The 22,976-nt window shown below is 40.6% G+C and overlaps 1 protein-coding gene and 1 long non-coding RNA gene across 3 annotated transcripts in view; both read right to left on the reverse strand.

Annotated features, from left to right (window-relative positions):
* Positions 1-13,976, reverse strand: part of LOC124408036 (MICAL-like protein 1) — a 19,491-nt gene extending 5,515 nt beyond the window's left edge. Inside the window, exons 1-4 of one of the 2 annotated variants that reach the window (XM_046884692.1) lie at positions 13,836-13,976; positions 8,758-9,041; positions 5,384-5,562; positions 3,194-3,285 (exon numbers count right to left, since the gene is read on the reverse strand). In XM_046884692.1, coding sequence (XP_046740648.1) covers positions 3,194-3,285; positions 5,384-5,562; positions 8,758-8,909 — 423 coding nt within the window. In that variant the 5' untranslated portion in view covers positions 8,910-9,041; positions 13,836-13,976. Of the gene's footprint in view, positions 1-242; positions 297-3,193; positions 3,286-5,383; positions 5,563-8,757; positions 9,042-13,835 lie in introns of those variants that run through there. The other variant, XM_046884693.1, reaches the window with a different exon arrangement.
* Positions 13,977-17,651: 3,675 nt separating this feature from the next.
* Positions 17,652-22,935, reverse strand: LOC124408048. Its single transcript, XR_006929388.1, has 3 exons — positions 22,822-22,935; positions 22,409-22,612; positions 17,652-17,938 (listed from the first exon to the last, which is right to left on the reverse strand). It is a non-coding gene; the product is annotated as an uncharacterized LOC124408048 (long non-coding RNA).
* Positions 22,936-22,976: the final 41 nt, after the last annotated feature.

Genomic DNA, 22,976 nt, shown 5'->3' on the forward strand with positions numbered 1-22,976 from the left:
AAATAAGAATAAAATCAAATAATGAGAATAAAAAAAGAAAAAATTTTTCTCTCTACGTATAAGACAAATGTATAATGTATTCCTGATATATATGTATGTACAAGTAAAAATTGTGAGCGAAACAATTAATTTATTAAGCATGCAACGCCGCCCCGTCGATAGATAGATGTATAAACATTATAGTGCAGAGTGAGGAGTGAGTGAGTGAGTAAGCAAAAACAATAAACAACAAAGCGATTTACCTTCTAGCAGAATATTTCAGGTTTATATTGCCCCATTAAGTCCAAGCTTTCCTCCTGGAGAACAAAAATAAACAGTGAAGTGTTAAGAATTTCGAATGATAGGACAACGTCGTTACAAATGATCTCTACAATAGCGAATTGAAACTATCGCATGATATCGGTGTGATTATATTATACGTATAATATGTATATATAATGAACGCATACATATAAAAACTCATTATTATTGCTACAACAATAATAACAACAACAATAATAATAGTAGTAAAAATAACAACAACAACAATAACGATGCAGAAAACGAACGAACGTGAAACGAGAAAGAAAACAAAGGCGATAATATAATATAATGTGATAAAGGTACGAGACAAAAATCGGCACGTAAGAGATCAAATAAAAAAAAAATTATTACAATTGACGAAGTGAAAAAAATTTAAGGACGGACGGATGTATGAAAAAATGAATGAATGAATGAATGAATGAATGAATGAATGAAAGTTCTTTAACGTCTGCAGTGAGAAATGGGAAGAAAATCCGTATATAAATCAAAATGATACAAGTAAAATCGTATATAATGTAGAAAGAGCCAGGGAGAGAGAGAGAGAGAGAGAGAGAGAGATTACAAAAGCGGACGACGAATAATAATGCGATAAGGATGCACGAGACTCGTCGCAAGTGATCTCGAAACACGAGGCTGCAGATTGGTCGAAATCTCTGCAGTCTGAGACAGGCCGGGTGGTCGTTGACAGTAGCTCGGAACTGCGGTAAAGGAAAGTCGTTGAATATATATATATATCGCACGGTTAACCAGGTGCATACAATATGCATGCATATAAAAGAACGATGCAGATTATGCACAGAGAACACGATGGTAAAATTTTCCGGGACCGGAGTTGAAAGTGGGCTAATTGTAAAATCGTGAGACTAGCAAGAGTAGCGCATGGCACGAATTAAGGTGAGGGGGGGGAGGAGAAGGAGGAGGAGGAGGAGGGTTTATAAGATAATTCTACGTGAGTGTCACCGTCTGTTTTACAATCCAAAGTTCTTATCCCATTCGACGTCCCATCCGATCGTTGGAAAGTTTATCAGGCGTGTGTATATATATATATATATATATATATATATATATATATATATATATATATATATATGTATATGAATACCTATATACATACGTTGTTCCATGGTTTATTGACCATGTGATTGAGAGTCAGCTCATACATCTGATATACGCATGTACCGACTACACAACTTTATATAATATTTAAATGAAACGATAGTATATATCGTACGCCTTAGGTTGACGATGCGAATATTATACTAAAAAAAAAAAAAAAAAAAAAACTTTGTTGAAGCGAAAGAAAATTTTTACAGATATATCTAAGGTATGATATGCATTATAGGTATACGCATCTATAGACTATAGAACGAAAGAATGAGAATGAGAGGAAGAGGTGATGCAAGAAAAAGAAGAAAAAGAAGAAGAGGAAGAGGAAGAAGAATAATAAGCGAAGAGAGGTTTAAGGCGGTTTATGCGTACTCTTTCCGACTGCTAATAAACGACGACGAAACTTGTACCGTTATCTCTACATGTGCCCACCTAGGTAAGTACGTATGTAGGTACGCATTTCCTTTACGGGTATAATAACGCGTTTAAGTTTCGTGCGTTAAGTGAACGGCGGAAATATTTCATCATTTAAACTCGTTGTTATGACCCTGGATAGCCGCGTGACGATAAAGCCTTGTTAAAAATGCTTGAACGCCGTTATTTTTACTCTCCGAAGAAAAAAAATAAAAATAAAATCAAGAAAAAAAAAAAAAAAAACGAAGCTTCGTCAAATCTGGGTGAATTAAATTCATGCACCTATATTAATGAGATTCATTAAATGTATAATATATATTAGGGTGGCCGTTGAAAAAAAGAAAAAAAAAAAAAAAAATTCATGCTACAACATGACAAAAAAAGATGTTTAAAATATATTTTTTTTTATACGCAATGTTGTTTATTCCATTATGAAAAATTGAAAATGTTTGAGTAAAAACTGTTTTTCAGATGATAAGAGCATTGAAACTTTCAGGATCTTTTTTTTTTTCAAGGTAAACTCGAGATTTTTCAAATTGGACAATGAACTTTTTTTTTTTTTTTTTTTAATATATACATATACATTTCGTTAAGGAAAATCTAAAATCGTTAACACACTCGATCTCATTATAATCTAAGCTTTTACACGTTGTAAATAAAACGTCACGTTTATATGAGAAAAAGAAAAAAAAAAAAAAAAAAAAAAAGAAAAACACAACGACGATTAACGAAGCGTGTGAAAACTGAATGCGGTGAGAAGAAGAAAAAGTAAAATGTTTATTTTCGTAGAAATAGTATCAGAATCGTGTGATTACTATGATCAGAAGATCCAGAATATCTCTGCGGCAAGTAATACGAACTTTAAACATTATGTGATAACGACGTGAGATATATGAATAACATGTGAAGATGGTTACATAAAGACCTTCGCACTGTTAAATGGGTACCCAAGCATAAGTTATATATCTTCTTCCGAGATCCGTCCTGCACACATCGCGTGATATTATTATTATTATTATTATTATCAGAGAATAATGAATCGAGGCTCGAAAGTTTTTGACAAAAAGAAAAAAAATCTAAATAATAATAACAACAACAACAATTACTTGATACAATATGAATATTTTAGTGTCTACAGCATTGCCACCGGAAGTTCTCAATCTCGCTCAAAGAATAATATAAAAACGGTTCGTTTCAGGCGATTAATCGAGAGAGAGAGAGAGAGAGAGAGAGAGAGAGAGAGAGAGAGAGAGAGAGAAAGAGTTAATTTGTTGCAGCGTTATTGTAAATAGGAATGATCGAGGGTTACTTTTTTTTATATAGTTAAGATATTGCAAATCATAAAGTATTCGCAGGTAATAAAACTTACCTTGGGTTGGGGGCTACCGGAAACAGACGCAAGCCTCGCGTCGGGTTCTTCCTTGCTGGTTCTTTTAAGCGCCGAACGACTCGGAGATAATCCTGAAACGTTAACAGTTTAATTATTGTTTTTAAAGAAGGAAAAAAAGGAAAGAAGGCAGTATAATAATTGCTTAATTAAAAATACTCTCATTATTCGATCGCCTTGTTGTTACGATAATATCGTATATTATAATCATTATTACAACATACAAGCAAGTTTCCGTCGGTCGGTCACCAGCTCTATCGCTCGCACTATAGCGTTACGCAAACAATTTGTTTTCTTTTTCTAATCTATACCCAACGCACATAATTCAACTCGACTCGATTCAAGTCATGTGAGAAACTCCAGATCTTTTTCCCTACGGGTTGTTGTTGCAAACATTCGGTAAAATAATTACTGAACATAAATAATACATAAACAGGCCTCGAGAGATTTAATGGATTATACAACAGGCTTTCCACTTATTTCTTTTCGTATACGTACAATGTACATGTATATTGAAAAGAGAGAAGAGAAATCTAATGCAGCAGTATCTCGTCTAAACATGCGGTTGAAGAATTTACTCTATCAGACACTTGGAGTAGTAATAACTGATAAAATGAGTATGAAAAAAATCACTTCAATTGCCATATAAAACTTTATATAATCAGTGCGCATTTCTCATATTTCCGATTGATTTTAAGCTAGCCATTTATGAGATAAGACATTAAAAAAAGATTTTATTTACTGTCAACAAACGTATACTTGGATATAGCAAACTAAAAGGTTTCGTTATTACAATCAAATTTTAGTTGAGCAAAATCTGATTTGTTAACATTTGTCTCAATTAAAATTTGATAATAATATATAATAAAAAGCAAAAATCAAAAAAATCAAAAAAAAAAAAAAAAATCGACAATGAAAAATAGAAAAAAGTAATATTCGTAATAACAAGAAGAGGCAAAAAAAAAAATAAAATAAAATAAAAATAATATCAATACAGCGAGTAAAACGTGGGAAGAAGAGAAAAAATTTCCCACACGATCAGCATCTTCTGCAATAATTCATACTGCAATCACTTGAGTGAGATATTTGCACACGTGCATAATTAATGGGATGTGCAGCAATCGCGTTGTTCTTATGCTGCAGCTGTGCTGTTCGATGCGACCTTCTGTTACATACCTTATTATATTGTACCTACATTCCTACAAAACACATATCTACGAATACATACATATGTATGTAAATTATACATAGAAGTATTCATACATGAGAATCTGCGTAGAAGAGTATTTTGCAGAGAAGATTTAGCGCGCGCAATAGAGTACAATAATTATTACATAAATGCGTCGATAAGAGAAAGCCAAGGAGATAGCCTGCAGCAGCAGCAGCAGCAAAAGGACATTGCTATACGGCCATCAAACATCTGCAGAGGCATACATGCACAATTATGCACACGCACATGGCGCACGGAGACACGACGTAAGCTGTGGCCTATTTAGCAGTAGCAACGGCTTGGCCATAAAGCTAAAACTCCTCTCGCAATTCTCCATCTAGGTGCCGACTTCAAACTATACACACATAAGGATTGGCTTGTCAGTGTTGGTTCGCATGCGAGAGGCTGATTATCTAAAACGTTAGTTATTATTTTTGTTTACTTCTCCGACTCCCGGAAGGGAGAGGCGAAGAAAAAGAAAAAGTAACATTGACGAGATACGTTTTCAACGTTAATCAAACTGCACGGTCAATCATCTGAAACGTTTCCATGCATCCGTATAATTCCTTCAACATGTTGACGATAATTTTCTTCGTTTAAAATCCCTTGACTTCTTCCCACAAAACTTATGACTAAATCTCAAGAAGTTGTGAACCTTGAATACATGAATTTGGATCTAAAAAACACACAGTATTGCTTCGTTTAATACAATTAATTAAAAATTGAAAGAACACAATTTCCAAAATTTAGCTTAACTGAATTTCTGAAGTATAGCTAAAGTCTGAATACGATTTATAAAACAAACATAATTCCCTGACTATTCCTGGTCCATCGCCACGCTGTTTAAGCTTATTCTCAGAATATATCTCCTGGAATCGATGCATCGATCTTTGCGTGGAGATAAATCGATATACGGATCGCGCTCATGGCAGCGTGATAATTATCGTATCACTTCGACTCACCTCCAAAGGTTTGATAAAACTGGGAGAGGTAGGTGAGAATCGAGAGACGATCAGGGACGGCGCAAGAGGCCATATCCTCGGCGTCGAGGAGGGCGGGTATCCCGAGATGCTGTTCAGCCGTCCTGAACGCGAGCTCGTTGTTACCGTAGACATCATCTTTGTTCAACGAGTTGAAATCCCTGAAAATACACAAGGTATATAAATACGAAGGTGAAATCAATTATCCGTATGGCATACCTATACGTACGTATACAATAATAATGATAATGACAATAATAATAATAATAATATGTAAACACTTTTCGCAATAGTTCAAAGATAATAACAATATAGGTACATGCACGGTGATCGAGAACAGATTATTATAAAGTTTTCTTCATTTTCCATGCAAAGTAACGATTTTTCCTAAATGCACGATGAATTTCGTTACAGTAACGTTACCAACTTCATCCTCATCAGATTTTACTCTGCACATAGTACTTTTCATTGTTTCTATAGTAAAATCTGCATTCTACGAAGTATATTTAACCAAAAATAAACAAACAAAATCTGTTTATCCCTTTTTTTTCTATCAGTTTTCATTAAAAATGCTCTTTTATTCTCTCCGTTTGATATATGCATATATCTATACTATGTTATTATATAGGTATACGTATAATGTAGACGCACGTGCGTCTACATTACATGTACCCATGTTGTATACATGTATTTATCGTCCAAATTTTTGTCGCCAATCTAGTTTCCAGTTTCTTTATTTCTGTTGTTTTGTAAATTATCATTATTATGATTATAACTATATTTTTTTTTTTTTTCGTTTCCAACTTGCTAGACAGGGGAGACCGTTACACGTGCATGATGTATGCGTAAAAAGAGAATACGTTATACGGATCGCGGTAGGCGGCGGCAATCGCGGACCGGACGACACGGTATTATAACCGGCTCTTCTGCTTCGTAATCGACCGACAAACCGACCAACCGACCGTCCGATCCAACGAGGCACAATACAACAACGACAACGACAACGACGACGGTGGCGGGGATCGACCGATGACTCAGAGCCAGAGTCACCTAGCACCTATGGCAGACGAGGAGGAGGCAGCCACACCCCGTCGAAACACTGAACTGCAAATAAATCGGGAATCGAGAGATGAGAGAGATGGATTAGTTACATGTTGTATAAATTATTGAAAATAAATTTATACGGAATTTTTCGCTTTGGTAAAAATTTGGGAAGAGATTATTTAAGAATGACAAAGGATAGTCGATTTTTTTACTCCCATTAACGACGCAATGCGATATCAATTTATGCTATTGAAGTATCAGTTTCAATTATCAGCGCGAGAAAAGAAAAGGCAGAACCGAAAATTATAAGGAAATCTAAATCTTAATAAAAGACTTACTTAAAGATTTCCAAAATATTATATCCTCCAAAAATTTGTTTGTTTCTTATATGCATCTGCGAGAGGCGTTGGAGCTATATATTGTAAACTTACTTTACTTGCACGCAAGAATGACACAAAGAAAGTTGAAATTAATTAACCGTTCGCGTATAATATTTCCGCCTTTAAAAGTAAACATTGTATGGAATGAAGAGCGAAAAAATGATACGAGAGAATTTCTTAAACAGAGAAAGTTGGAAATATAATCGTGCAGAGGTTGTTCAGAGCCCTTTGTTCCCGTTTCTTTCAACAATGCAATGCACGACGCGTAATTGTTTTCGCATAGCGTGTATAATAATACAATATAATATAATATAATAATGTAAACGTAAGACCTACTATTATGCGACGTTTATATATTATAAGATATAATGAGATTCTGTTTTAATTTTCCATTCCCTTTTCTCCCCTATGAGATCCCTTCGCGATGCAGTGCGAGGCCAAACAAGATTTTCACATCCCCTTTTCTTACGAACATATACACGACGTAAGGCTTCGTTTCGTGCTTCTCATTTTTGTCTCTCTCCCTGGAGTTGGAAAGAAAAGAAAAGAAAAGAAAAGAAAAGAATTTTTTCACGCACTGTAAGCATTTTATTGTACAATACCGTATATGCATATTTGTATACGGGAGAAAAGAAAGAGGAAGAAAAACACCGTGAACGACCCAATTCGCGAGTTCCCTCCTCACTGCGCCCCCGAAAACCTTACGTAATTAATGAACGGCCCCGAGGTGGGTCTCCTGTTCACAAGGCGTGTAGCTGACGGCGGTTTTTAATCCACATACTATACAAGAGGTGAAAAGTTGACCCACTTTTCGATCAACGACGACGCGATAAAACACGACTATATACATATTATCGATAAAAACCGAGCAAACAGATCGTGAAACTAAACAAAATGATAAAAAGAATGAGTTAAAAGGAATAAGTTTAAAAGAAAAAGAAAATGAGAAAGGCGAGAATCGAATGAATTTCCCGGTTGATCGGTATCATCGAATCACACTTCAAGTCTGAAATCGTGAAACGGCACGCGCGTCCCGATTATTTACAAGCCACTGCGCAGCACAGCGCATAACAAAGAGTAAAAATGAAAATGCGGATTTGTGAATCAAGCGATGAAGAATATGTGTGTGTGTGTGTGTGTGTGTTTGTGTGTTCAAATAGCCAGTGGATATAACGAGAGTCCGCGATCGGCGCGTCGCACTCCGTCGGTCAATTAGACCCGGTCGCGCTGGTGCTGCGCTTCTACAACATAAAAGCGTGTAAGAATCGGATCGACTCGTGGAACGTGCACAGCTGCTACGGTGAAACGAAACGCGGATCCTCTCGCGATCGAACATTTTTCCCTTCGGATTACGCTTATCGCATGAGTTTATCTTCCGCGAGTGCACGCTGCCGTTGTAACAACGAAGAATTTCGCAATAGTTGCACACACAGCTCGACGTCCGCCTCCCCCGCCTCCACTGAGAGTGAGAGAGTGAGAGAGAGGAAGGCGAAAGGTCGCGCTATCGAAGGCCTCTTTTAAGGTCATGTAGTACTCCTACTTTTACCGATCTTTTTTTTAACAGTTTTCAGGATAAAAGTGCAAACTCGCCCTTTTTCTTTGTATATTAATAACTTTCCTGAATTCCGTTACAAAAGAGCGATGCACCGTCGTTTTTTTAACCCTCTTGCCGTTCGTTTGTTTATATATTTAATACAGGAAGAAAAGAAGGGGTGAGATTGCTCGGTCGGTAATGGTAGGAGTACTACGCGACCTTAAGGTCTATTAGTCCCGAATGCGGTATATTATGCTGCAGCAAAGCGTTGATACGTTTTGAAAATTCATCTTCTCGTTCCTTCTCGTCTCGTTTTATTATATAATATAAGTTTTGCGATATCCGTTCGCCTGACACGTGCTGCGAGCCGGCTTCAGGTTTCGGTTGGTTGGACTCACACAAGATCGGGTCGAAAGTGGTGAATCATGGCGCAGAAGGCGAGTCCGTCGCGCCACGAGGTCGTCATGTTTTGCACGTTGACACCAGGATAGCCTTCGGTTATACGCCGGCACCATAATTCGAGGGCTTTGGTGCCCCGGCGTTCGCCCATCGTTGGCTTCGTTTATCTCTCGGGTTTCTTTATTGTGGGCTGCAGGGAATCCCCGAACCTGTCGTTGTCGCGGCTGTCTGGACCACCGATTGCAGGGAACGATTATTATATTACACCGATGCGTTATCTTATCTGAAAAAGAAAACACATCTCGTGAGACGAATTGCATTTGTATTCTTATATATGTATATTACACGTACAGGCAATAAGCAAGCGAGATAAAAACGAAGTTTTCGAATGTTTTTCGAAGTCCTTCCATCTCACTCAGCATCGTCGAAAATTCTCTTCTTATAATCGCTGCAGGCGCATGCAGCTGAATGAAGGGAGAATTTAAATTATTGTTCGTTGTACGAAAGAAATGAAAAAACGAAAACAGAGAGAAAAAAAAAATATATGTACAATCAGTCTATAGGTTAAACGGTATTAATTGAGTGCCGTTAGTCGTGAGAGAGGTCTCCACCTGTAAATATACGACGCGGAAACCTGTATAGATGTGATAGATTTGCACACCGATATATCTGAACGCCAGCTGTACTTTTATTATATATGTATATCGTGAATAAATTTTGCAATTTTGCTTCCAAGAAGCAAATCATGATATTTCCATCGTCTATTAATTCGTACGATGCAGCGCGAAAAGTTTCACAGACGGTTACGGAATCGAACAAAATTATAGACCCGTGATCTGGACCGAGGTGAAAAGAAAAATAAACCGTATTTTGTGTTCATTATTACTGGTATGTATACTTATACGAGAAACACAATCTACGTTGTGAATTGTGCACGGGAAACGCGTGGTCAAAAATCATCGCTCATTAAATATATTATAAGTAGGTCTTTCTCGTGCAGGTGAGGATTTTTTCATTCCCCTTTCTTATTCTCGCGTGGATACATAAAATGGAGAAAAGGCAATAGGTATAACACTTGAGTTAGAAATCTCACCGCGCGTGATAAGTTTAGTTAGTTATAATAATATAGGCGTGCATAGATAAATACACGCCCGGTTGTAAAAGTTTGCCGTATTATCCGTGTACATATATATATATACGTATATTAAAGCACGCAATATCTCTTTTCAAGTAGGTACGCGGCGGCTATAATATTTGCAGAGATAGCTGCTGAAGAACGCTGCCGTTTACACTGCGTATACGACCGCGAGAAAGAAAAGTAGGAAAAAATAAATAGAAAAGAGTCTCTTTCGCGATAGAAACTGTCGGCTCGGTGTTATACCTTATATATATATACGCAAGTCAATATCCACCGGAAACTGAGCGCCCGTAATGGCTCGAGTGCCTCAAAGCCGGTTCACCGACGTAACGTTGCGACAGGTGCACATCCTGCTATTATAGAAGTGACCATTACCGGCCGCATTTATACCCTCATTGGTAGTCTAAATCCACAATTTTTACGATATTCAGCAGTAGTTTCACCTACGATATTGAATTTATGGGAAAATTAGTTTCGTCAAATTACTGCCATCTGCATTTTCAACATCCAACTTAAGAACTGGTCAAATCTAAACTCATAGGAAATTTAATTTTCTACAATTTTGGTAATAGGAATTTTTCGTTTCAATTTAAGATGACGGCCGAAGCTACCGCAGAATTTGGTTATAGAAATTCTTGATTTAGACCAACAACGACCCCCCTCCCGCAAACGATTAGGAAAACAAAATAGTGGTATCGAAAAACTATAATTTCAAATCTGCTCCTTGGTTTATAAACTGAAGTAAAAAAATTCAAACTCGGCTCGTTTCGGTAGCCATCATTACAGCCTCGAAGCTGTTTCACGAGCTTACAACGGGATTTATGTCCGCCCCCCCCCCCCCCCCCCCCCCTAAAACAATAATTCGCAGTACTGCAGGGTAGGCAAAAATCATGTTTCACGATAAAGATCGTTGTTCCAATGGAGAGGGAAAACAAGCGGCGTGCATAGCATGGGCGAAGGGCCGCGTATCGGCGTCTCATTATGTGCACTCGTGTGGGTATATAACACAAACCGTTGTCCTCCTCCTCCCCCCCTGATTCCCAGAACTCAATTTCGAGGCGGCGAAGCCGCAGGTCACGCAATTCGAAGGTTCGGTTCGTCCGACGGGACCCGACCCGACGGGAAAAACCAAACGGTAGGTCTCGGTTCCCAGGGTATTTTGACTACCGAGAGGAAGCTTCTCCGTGTATATTCGCAGGTCAACTTTTTCACGGTGACAGCACGCGAGGCGCTTCGATTATACGTCAGGGTTTGTTTCCTTCTTTATTTCTCTTCGGCGGGGCAGCAGTCGGGGGTCATCGGACAATGGAAAAACCGTGAAGGAACAGGCGGCGGGACAATAGCCGTTGAACCACGCGGGGCGGAGCACGTAGCCGGTTCACAGGCCCCTACCTCGGCTTCTTCGTGGTCTTCGTTCGTTCGTTCGTTCGTTCGTCCATCCGTCCGTCTCGTCTCGTCTGTATAGAGTTACGAGACTTTGAAAACCTGATCCCCGAGAACGGTACAAGACCTACACCCATACCGATATACATACGTATGCGCCTCCGTTTTTACGCAGTAGCTATAGGCAGGCGTGAATAACGGGCAGAGTTTTTCGACAGCGAAATAAGTAACGCGGGTTTATTTTATTTATGCATTTTCACTTTCGATTTAGCTCTTGTGCCGATACACGACCTTGTGTTAACGACGGTATTTCATCGTGGACGCGGTGCGGACTTGAAACTCTCTAGGTTTTGATGAATTCGGTGAATCTATCGGTGAGAAGAAGAAGAGGAATTGGGATTGAAACAACGTCTCTCCTAGGAGGAAATATGTGAAATTATAAAATAAAATTAACTGTTTGAGTCACACGTGGTTGTACTGAATCTACTTTTATAACATGATAATATTCGATGGTTTTTGGATGGCTCGCTGATTACGAATCCGAAATCAAATTTCGAAAATTCAAGATCGTGGATTCAATATGGCGGACGAAAGTTCCAAATTTCATCGAATATGTGCAAAAAACTCTATGCAGGGATTTTCGGTACTGAATTTTTGAAACCTGATTCCAGATTCGTTATCAACGACCCTTAAAACCCCGGAACAGAGTTTTTTCTCCGAATTCAATGGAATTTGAAATTTTCGTCGGACTATATAGGATCCGGCATCTTGAATTTTTTAAATCAAATTTCAGATTCTTAAACAGGGATCCCAAAAACTTGTAATTTATGTAAAACATGTATATAAGTGTGGATGGTTAACTATCTCGGTAATGAATTATTCCTTAAATTTCCACGATCTTTGTCAATCAATTTGTTTCCAACGATAACAATTAACATTATATCGCAACAATTACTCCCGAGTATTATACACCTGTCAGTATACTATCAGAACAAGCAAAAAACCGCAAGAAAATATGTAAAAAAAAGTTCGTTAAACGTAAAAGAAAATGGGATATAAAATAGGTGGTAAGAACACTTACCACAATACTCAAAAGATTAAATCAAGCCAAGAAACGAAGTCCCGTAATTAGGTATAACAACTTTCGAAAGATCAAACTGTAGCTCTAGGTAAAACATGCTTTTCTCTTTTCTTTAGGCGTTACAGTTTGTTCGAGCCTCGAGTTTCTTTACGAACGAATCCTATACAGTGCAATTCCAAACTGTAGATAAGAAATGAGTCACAGACTACCTGCAATCTCCGCGAAAAATATTTTCATATATCTCGAGATCAGGATAGACAGCAATCGAGCCAACTGAACACAATCCAGTTGGTGCAAATTCGTCTGACTGAGTGGAAAAACCGCACTGACTTCCTTATAAGAATCGCTTTTTCTACGTCAGTAGACACGTTACGCGTATTGCGGTTACGTAGCGAGTGACTGACTGACTGACTGACTGACTGACTGACTGATTGTTCGGAGGGAAAAAACACGCTCCAAATTTGACCGTAACGCCTTCGCGTCGAATTTGCGTTACAATTCATTACAATTAGTCATACTCGCTCCGAACGAAGTGCACGGATTTACAATCTGCATCGGATTCGGTTAGGTTAGGTTACGTCAGTTTGAATTAGGTTAGGTAAGAGACCGCCGTTGAGATAAGGGAGTTAAGTTAACGGTGGTCAAGACGCGTAACACACTTACACGTGTATTATTATTTAAACGATAGTAAAAATTCCCGCGTGTTACGATCACCGATGATCTACGGTCGGTATTTCAAGACAAGCATATACTGTTACATTATTCATTATGCCTATTTCAGCAATACGTTAAGTATAATAACCGTACTACATGAATATACTCACGTGTAAATTATCGGCTAAAAAACGAGAGCGTAGATCGGTGTGTAGAGAAAAATAAACAAAAAAAAACAAAAAACAAAAAACTTATTTCACACTCTGAAACCGTGCCGCGTAATCGCGTAGTAATATTGAAAAAGAGCACCTCGAGTAGTCCGACGGATCCAAAATCGCGAAATGCGTAAACAGCAGCAGCTGACGATGCGATTTTTTAATTGACGACGCAACGAACTAACGCGATGTCAGGTATAGTCCAGGGAGTAAAAAGTGAACACGATTCGCCGCGGCGTAAGTGTGTATGTGTATAAGATATACCGTACTCGAGCGGCTGCCGTCCCCGTTCGGTTTACCTTCTACGCGATTATACCCGAGGATATATACCGTGGGAAAGGATCGACGGTGAGCAGCGAGCGAGAACTGGGTGGCAGACACCACAGCAGTGAAGGGATCCCCAGCACTCGAAGAAAGAGAAATAAACGAGGGAGAGGGAGGGAGAGCCCCCCCCCGCCCCCCTCTTCATAGTCTTCCTGTATTGTCCGCGTGTCCGGCAAACGAATTAAATGGCCGAATCTGCGATCACGCTGTCATTGATCAATATCGAGGAACGGACAAGCGAATGCGTTAGTTTCGTGAATTACGTATTATACTCGCACTTACAACGGTAATTCAGTTTATCCGGAATCGATGTCTCGTCGAAGCGCTGAGCGCCGGCACCACCACCACCACTTGTTACTTGGCAGAGGATCCTGAAGTCCTGAGACTGCACACGCGTGTCCTGGTGCTGAAAGACCGCGCGTCACTACTGCAGCACCGACCGCGTCTCTTTCGAAGCTAATTTTCCCCCCTCTAGTACTGCCGCTGCCGCTGCCGAGAGAAAGAGAGAGAGAGAGAGAGAGAAAGAGAGAAAGAGAGTTTACCTGACTCAGGCGCCACTTGCGGTTCTTTGCTATGTATCTAATTTTTTCTTCACGTATTTACCGTCCGAGTCACTCTCGTCGGTGGTTAGGCTGGGTCGGGACACGCCGATAACGGCCCACGCCCCGCCATCTGTGCGCTGACTTGTAAAACCACGATGTCTAGCGTCGTTTTTACTGGTAATTTAAACTTTGGGATCAATCGCAGTCTGGTGAAAATCATTTTTAAGATTTTCTACCAATTTTTAAAGAATTTAAAAAAAAAAAAAAAAATTTCCTACAATTATCAACGAAAAATTGTTACTCAAAGTAAAACTTGCTATTTTGTTTCCAATAAAAACTCTTCACAAGACACCTAAAATTTTTCTAAAGAAAATTACTTAACAATTCTTGACGGAAAAACTCTGTATCTTATCATAATTTCTCTAAGATAATTCTATCGTTGGGATAGAATTAATTTTCACCAGGGCGATATCAACGATCGTTTCATTTCAATGACGAACTAAACTCAACAATATCACACCTGCATTCTCAATGGACAATATAAAATGTAAATAGTCAAAGAGAATAAAAATAAGACAGAAAAATGATACTATTTTGCCCCCCCCCCCCCCCCCCCCCCCAAGCGTTTCTTCCGTTTCTTCCGAAACAGAGAAGAACGCTACTCCTTATGATTGTATCTTCGGCTCTTCGCCGTCTGCAGTTGGTTAGGTCATCGCTAAAGTAGGCGGAGGTATCATCGATGCATTGTGAGGTATACTAAGTATGTATGAACTCCATACAACACGCGTACGAGACTCGACGAACGCCTTGAAGCTCGCCTCACTCAGCTTCCAGGATATGGGTATACGTGTAATTCAGTGTGTATGTATTTATTATTCCGTGGCCGTTGAGAGTCGAAAAACAAAGGTGGTCATTGTGCTCGAGTCAAGTTGCTGCAGGTAATGTATGCATGAATATGCTGTGCAGCACACGTCTCAAGTAGACGTGAAATCGTCGTAAACGGGCATCGACACAACGACATCTCTGTCAGTCTGATTCGTCTGCAGCCGTCACTGTCTTTATACCATGTATACATGTACAGAATTAATGAAAAATCTTTGGATAGCTAATAGCGACTCGCTGCTGCACAGATGCGAGGCATCAAACTAATTCTATCTTTAAATGCAAAAGGGCTGAACACCCTCATTCTATGCAGAATTGTGACAAGTAGGATAAGTTTTCGTGCCATTTCTTTATTTCTGCATCAAGTAAAAATTTGTTGGAGTCTTGTTGGTCAGAATTGTGTATAGAATGCGTTTAAAACACGTGGACTTTGATGTGAGCAGGTAGAGGTATTGTAAAACAATACTGTTTACCGTTACTAAACGCTTTCGATCGTTCTCAGCACGCGCCGAGTAGTGCCGTGAACGAGTCCAAAAGAAAGTCAACTCGCTCTGTGCTCTTGATAACGCCCGCAGCTGTCAACGACTTGTTCCAGTTACTCAAAAAGCGATACATACTATAGGCGCTTTGGTGTATAAATGTATCAACGTGTATCCAGCGAGCGGTTTTCAGCTCACTTTCTTCGCGTTTTAGCAGCTCTCTGCTAGATCGAACCAGTCCAGAGACGTGAATTATTATCGACCATTAATTTCTTTCCATTCATCTCTCTCCTCTCCACCCAGCGCCGCCAAAAAAAATAATTTTCCACCCGCGCATTCGAACCGCTCGAATTATTATCTCAACAGATTGGGAAACCGTTTTACCTTGGAACGTCGTTATACACTCACAATATTACCCAAGCGTTTCGGCTATACAAAATTGATTTATTAACAAGCTAATTTCGCATCGATTTCACAGCAAACTACCGGCGGCCAAATTATAGACTTTCGAATATGTACACTGAATTTTCATCGTCTATCACTCTGAAAGCTGCGATGTATGTTTGATCATGGATCAACGGACTTATAACTCGAGAAAATAATTGATCCGACAAATAGTATATATATATATATATAGGTATATACATATATATGCACGATTCGTATACCGTTTGGTACTGAATGAAATGTAAAAACGTCACACGTATACTCTCCGACTTCCTGCACCACCTTTGTAACACTCTGTTCCATTTTACAATCATATGCACTATCAGACGTGCGCTGTCGAAACGCTATTGTTTACAGGTCACGCATCGCCACCGTATCTATACATATAATGCACGTCACACACGCGTGCCTGACAATGTATATAGTTATATTATGTAGGTGGTGTGCATTGCGGGCTCGGCTTACATATGTATATAGGTATATATTATACATATATATACCCACATATATACCTACGCTTTAACTCAAATATGCAAACGAATAACAATCACTTTCTGTATAACAATTGAACGGACGTTGTTGTATACACACTGCATACACACACTTTCAATAGCATTGCCACGGCTCCCAGCAGAGTGCTGCAGCTGATGTGACACGAAAAAAAGCAACGAGGGGGGAAGAAAAAGGAAAACGATCGTCACGCAACGCCACGCAATTTATTGTATATACACATACTATACGCGAGTAGCAGGTATGTACGTTTTGAATGAAATAACGCGCATCCGAATACCGAACAATTATACAATTTCCATAATAAGTTTCCGTAACGATGTTACAGAATATTCTATAAAATAATAATAATAATAACAACAATCATAATAATAATTATTATTAATTTATATTATAACTATAATTGATATAATTGGGATTGTGAAAATTTTCGAGGTGCACTTCGTTTCCTCGTAATTGTTACTTATACATATACAATGAAGTGGGCGCAACAGGTGATTGAAGCCGAAAAGCGCGATATTATATCGTAGGTATATTATAGAGAGAAATCTATGCGTTATATTCTTGTTGCAATTCAATTAATACTCACAGGATGGCTTGACGGATGGCTGTTTCCGTTGCGACGGATATTTGAATCTCGAGTTAACCACGCGTGCGACGAACTTCACAATCGAGCTTTCCTGACTCTAATGACACGCCGATCCGACTCGCAGCCGCAGTCGTAAGTATAACTCGGCTTTCGTCCCTTCCCTCTCTCTCTCTCTCTCTGTCTCTCTCGTTCTCTTTCTCACTCGCTCTCTTTCTATTCACGCGCGTTGCCCTCTCCTCTTCGTCCGTTCCCTGCGACCAATGCGAAATCAGCCGAAAGTGCAACGATTCAATTGGCAATGAGCGTCGTGTGCGGTTCGCCGTCGGCAGCTGCGATGCATCGCAAGATTAATACCGATTAAAGACGCTCTCCTCGAGCGAACCGCAGAATTGCAACGAATGGAGTCTCGTCTGAAAATGAAGAACGTACTTAAATTGTTATTGACATAATGTTCCAAATTTTTTCTTAAGATTTTTTAACAGGCAACAATGTGCATTTCGGACCACAAATTTACTTTTTTAGACCATCATCCGATAATTGAACCTTCGGATAAATCAAGTCATGCTTCGGATAATCTAGGGTTTGGATATTAGATCTTTCAATTCGCGAAAGAAACACACCTTACACGTGTTATGTATAGGTGTAAAAGCACTGCTTGCCTAGTTGTCTTCCTTGTATAAGTTTTGCTGATATATCCTCCAGGAGGCGCCTTCCAAACTTGGTTGCGGATATCGAATACATTCTCTTATCATGTCAGGATGCTTCTGTAGTGTGTAAGCCTGGTTTCGTCGACCCTCGAGTCTGCCACGTCCGCACGGCAGCCTCGCACCATGTACTTTGTTGTACAGTTTCCGGAGCTCATTGGTCCAGCAAGGTCAGCAACAAGCGTCCTCCGTTCTCCTAATTTGGGTAAATCCTCAGAATATAACGAGTTTCCTGCAAGAGCGATATTTCATTTTCTTGTAATATATGTACTTAGAATAAAACTTAAAGCGAACTTGAACCAAAATAAAATATAGATTCAATTCTCTTTTCACTTTTTTTTTTATTACCCTATTCTAACCCTACGACAGGTAACCACGTGTACCAACCTCTGTAGGGTTTACTAAACTTTGGAATTCAATAATTAATAAACGAATAAAGAATAAATATAGTTGCCAGGAAATCACGATAAAATCAGTATCGTTGAAACAACGTGAATAGATATTGTTAGTTGGAATTACAATAAAATGTAGCTTTAATAGCTGTATTTCAGTTTGGTTGTACAATTGTAATTTATACTAAATTTTTCTCCCATCAATTGCAACATCAATACGTTTGCTTACGACTATTTTAATCACTTTTCTTTCGGTCATAATTAAGCGGAGTGTGTTAAAAATTAAAAATGGATAGCGGCTCCACCTGGTTAGTAGGTACAGTGGAAATTTTTTTCCAAGGTAGGTTTAATTCACATCGCGCCAAACCTTCGATCGTCGAATCGTTTCGCTATAACCTTAAGCACAGCGCTCCCTTATATGGGCAGGATATTCAAGGACTTTATCTGCCGAGGTTCTGCGTACATATTCCAGCTAATTCCGGATGTAACACGTACGAAACGAGTGATTACGGCGAGAAATCATTGACAAGGCAATCGATAAACGGCAAAATTAATTCGTGACTATGATACACCGTTTGTATTGCGAACTGTGAACGGAGAAAATTATCATTTTGTTCTTCTATAATATTATAACAACAAGATCCATCTCATGATTACTTATAGCTGCATCTTGGGTTAATTTTAATTTTAGATCTCTTGGCTCGACCAGTAAGTTTTCAGTCTCGCGACCTCTTTAATTGACAAGAATTAGTACTATTTAGGTTGACGTGGTTACAGCTTGTACACCAACCCGCCCTACATCACGTCATTCTCATACGACGCAATCGCATCTCGGATACATACAACTGCATATAATTAATATACGCATGGTTTCAAATTTCGCTAACATTGCCTAGAGCAATTTTTTATTCAGCAATATTACATCACTGTTATCCTCGATCAAACAACCAGCTAATAAAAAATCCCAATATCAAGGGCAGGCCATGAACTCAAATTTTCGGCGCCTGACTGCAGGCAACCCAACTGCACTAGCTGTGTGTTCGCTTGCGAGGGTTGCAGGCGTTCTGCGACCAAGGAATGAAAGCTCCGACACCGAGACGCTGGAGACGAAACGATGATCACGGCTTGCTTAGAATCATGAGACGATCTCCTCGAATTGGACGTGTATAGATGCAATTTTTTTCATTCAATATTCACACGATAGTTATATCATGGATGTAATATTGAAGAAAACTGGATATTCAAATTCCACTTATCGAATGTTGCATAAGTACGGATTTTTGTACTACATCTAATTACCGTTCCACATCGTATGGCTGTTCGAACACGAGGAGTAAATAGTCGGCTAGGTAGATAGGTATAGATATATAAATATGTATAGAGGTATAGAGGCTCAGCCACATGTTTCTGAGCCCAAAAAATCAATAATATAACCGTTTGCCTTCGTATATAGGTATACCTATGTACAGATATACCTCGTGTAGTTTCAACGTCGTTATCGACGGAGGGCAAGAAAAAAAAAGAGAGAAGAAAAAACAACCGGCAACTTCTTACATAGCAATTTTTGGCGAAATTTCATTCCTCGAAGGATCGTTAGACCCATGTAGCAAAATATGTTTACCTTGTAGCCCTTGCAGATATATCTTCCCAATGTGTATAACCATAATAATCATATGAAACATGAATCAATTGACGATATTTCCTCCCATTGAACGACTACAGCGTTGTTTATACCTGCACCGCGCACGTCTGTTACTTGTATAAGTTATACAGGTAGATATAAGAGATCGAGGGTCAGGAGAGATGGGCAGAGATCGGTGTATATTTATTTGGTCTTGGACGCAGTACGCAGATCCGTTGCGGTTGCGTAAAGCGTTAGGTCGAAGGTACGTACGTCGGCACCTCTGCAGCTGCTGGGTTTGATTACGTTACCTTCCCCCCTAATGATTTTCCCCGCTGTAGGAGCGTCACGTGGCTCCGGTTCGGATGGCGGGAGCGGAATCGTCGTCGTCGAGATTCCGCGAACGAGGCAACGGTGTTCGAGGCAAGTCGCGTGTTGCAGAGCCAGTACCTACCTAGTTGATCAATAGTCTGACGGCGGACGGAAATCCGGAGGGGGGCGGGGGCGGCGGCGGTGGCGGCGGCGTCTGTGGCGTCGCGACGCACCGCGCAAGCTCTGGAGGTCGGGGAACCTCCCGAGTCGGAGGGGAGCTTTTGCCACCGAGCGGCCCCGACGAGCCCCGAACCAGGTCGACGGATCAGTGACGTGTGGAGGTGATCAACGTCGTCGGGTGCTGGCCGACGACATCATGTCTCTTGCTCCGGCGGCCGCAACCTGCCTCGCGAAACTCGCCACCCGCGTACAACAAAGGGCCGCGAATTAACCCCGTCACAACTGACACGACGCCTGCCGCAACCCGCAGCGTCCGGAACTCGTCGCTGCGTCCCGTTATCAGTGATCGAGAGAGATACCGTAAAGCTCCGCGGATTCCGCGGGCCAGATTACGCGCGCCAGATCCGGACCGAAGTCAAGTTCCTTACCGACGAGGCACCGCAGGGCGAAGTTTCGCCTCGCGGTAGCTCCTGCTCTACCTCTGCCCTGCTGCAGGCGGCCCGGTTGCTTCTCCGTGTGCACGTAATTACAAGTGAGAGCGCGCGCAACGCCGGGGCTTTAGCCTTCCTTACACCCTGCCTGCAGCGCAGGGGTGCGCGGACACGCGTGATTTCGTCGTTCCGTCGTCTCGTTTCGCCTTCTTCGAAACTCTGACTCTGACTCTCTCCCTCTCTCTCCCTCATTCGCCCTCTCTCTATCTCTCCCTCTCTTCTTTCTCTCTTTCTCTCTTTCTCTCTATCATCTCTTTCTTTGCGTAAGACACACGCACACGAAGGCATTCCTGCTGCACAATCTCGCGTCTGTACGTAGGAACGGCTATAGTGCAAGTGTGTATAATATTGTAGTGGTACGCTGTTTTTCGACGACTACTAAGCTCGACACCTCGATTATATCCTCGGGAAAGTGGCGCGTTATCAACACCGAGGAGGGCCGCCGGGCCCGATGTCCTGATCACCGAAATTTCGCCGATGAAGATTCACTGCCTTCACTTTTCAAGTGAGTATCCTAACAAACAAGTATTCGCGATTAACTCGCAAGCTGCATATTCGGGGCGAGATTATTCGAGGGAACACCTCGTTTCGCAGTTAGAACGACCGAGCTTGACCTCGAACCTTGAAGGACGTTTACGTCTTGGGATTTTCTTCCAGTATCTTCGACTATATTGGTAGACCTATACATACAATCCGCATGCGGTGTAAACGGGCTTCCCGAGAGGAACCGAAGCTATACGTTTACCTACTCTGATCATGGCTGAAGGGAAAATCAATTTTTTGCAACTGCACGATCAGAGGCGTGAGAAAAGTTCTCTAATGGTGCAGCTGATCTTTCGACTATGCTGTGGATTTCTCTCTCTCTTTCTATCTCTCTCTTGCTGCGGGAAAATCATCGCTCTTGAACGCGGCTGGATCCGATCTGTGGCTTTCCGTGTTTTGGTCGAACAGGCGGCTGCCTTCCACCCCCACCAGATTCACCTGAACTTATCCAGTTCAGGTCGGTCGGGCAATCGAGGCGATATTCCAAATACCACTCAGTCTCCGAAATTGCATCTCTCCCCCAACTTCTCCTGATTCATCTCTCGACCTTTTATTTGTCTCGTCATATTGTGTCTTCTAACCAATTTTCATTTCCGCTCTATAATATCATTCAGCTTGTGCCATATATTATACCGAATTTGCAATATCATCGATATAGAACAATTGAGATTTATTTTGCTCAACATCATTTTCAAACCATCCTAATTGTTCATCGGTGCGATCATTAATGCCTCGCAATTCGTATAGAGAGATGTTTTTAATGATGTACAATTGTATTCACAGGATCTTTCCAGCGAAGATGGAAGACAATTTTTATTTCGATAGATGCGCAAGTATCTCTCTTACGGCACCGATACATTGACACAAACTCCCAGTCCAAGCTTTTTTCGCATATCCGCTACCCTGGCGAAAAACAGTAGGATTCCAGGGTTTCGAACCTCACGGATATTCCCACGATTCGCAGTCACGCACGCTATAAATCGAAACTAGACACGAAGCCACGTTTAAACGGCGATACTTCCGTGTTCAAGTATAACGGACTCGCGTCATCTGTGCATCTGTGATTTGTACAAAGAAGAAAATTATCTGAAGAACGGGGAGAGTGACTTCCTGTATGACACGTGGCACAGATTTCGGTCTACAGCATGTGTAGTTTCTCATACCTGATCACGTTAACGATCAGCATTCCTTTTTCCATCATATTCTTCGCGTCGAAACATCTCGAGACACGCTGATCCATCGATTCAACGAAATGCTGAATTAACCTCATTTTTCCATGTACGTTTCAAGTTTGCATACCAAACATCCTGTCAACCCAGCTGATATTGGCCGCATGGTTCTTAGTGCGAATTCAAATAAGGATGGACCTGCAGTAACAGAGACAATAAATAAGTTTGATGAATTCATTGATGATTAGGTATATGGTATAGTATAACTGGACAGAAGTATCCATGGCAAGGATGTAACGGAATCGATACCCGCGGAGTCCGTCCGTTCGTTCATTCGTTCGTTCGTTCGACGATAAGAATGGCTTACGCATGGAGGGAACCGAGACTTAAGAAAACGGCGTAGGTACCTTTGCAAGATCCCGGTTATCCGAGCGGCCATAACGAGGAAAATCACAGTCGAATGCCGAATACGTGTGACGTTTTTTTCTTTCAGTGGGCGTGCGGGGGTGACTGGAGTGATGGGATGGGGCCAGAGCCCCATGGAGTTCGGGTAGACCCGTCT

This window comes from Diprion similis, chromosome 7 (genome assembly GCF_021155765.1).
Source record: "Diprion similis isolate iyDipSimi1 chromosome 7, iyDipSimi1.1, whole genome shotgun sequence".
NCBI lineage: Eukaryota > Metazoa > Arthropoda > Insecta > Hymenoptera > Diprionidae > Diprion > Diprion similis.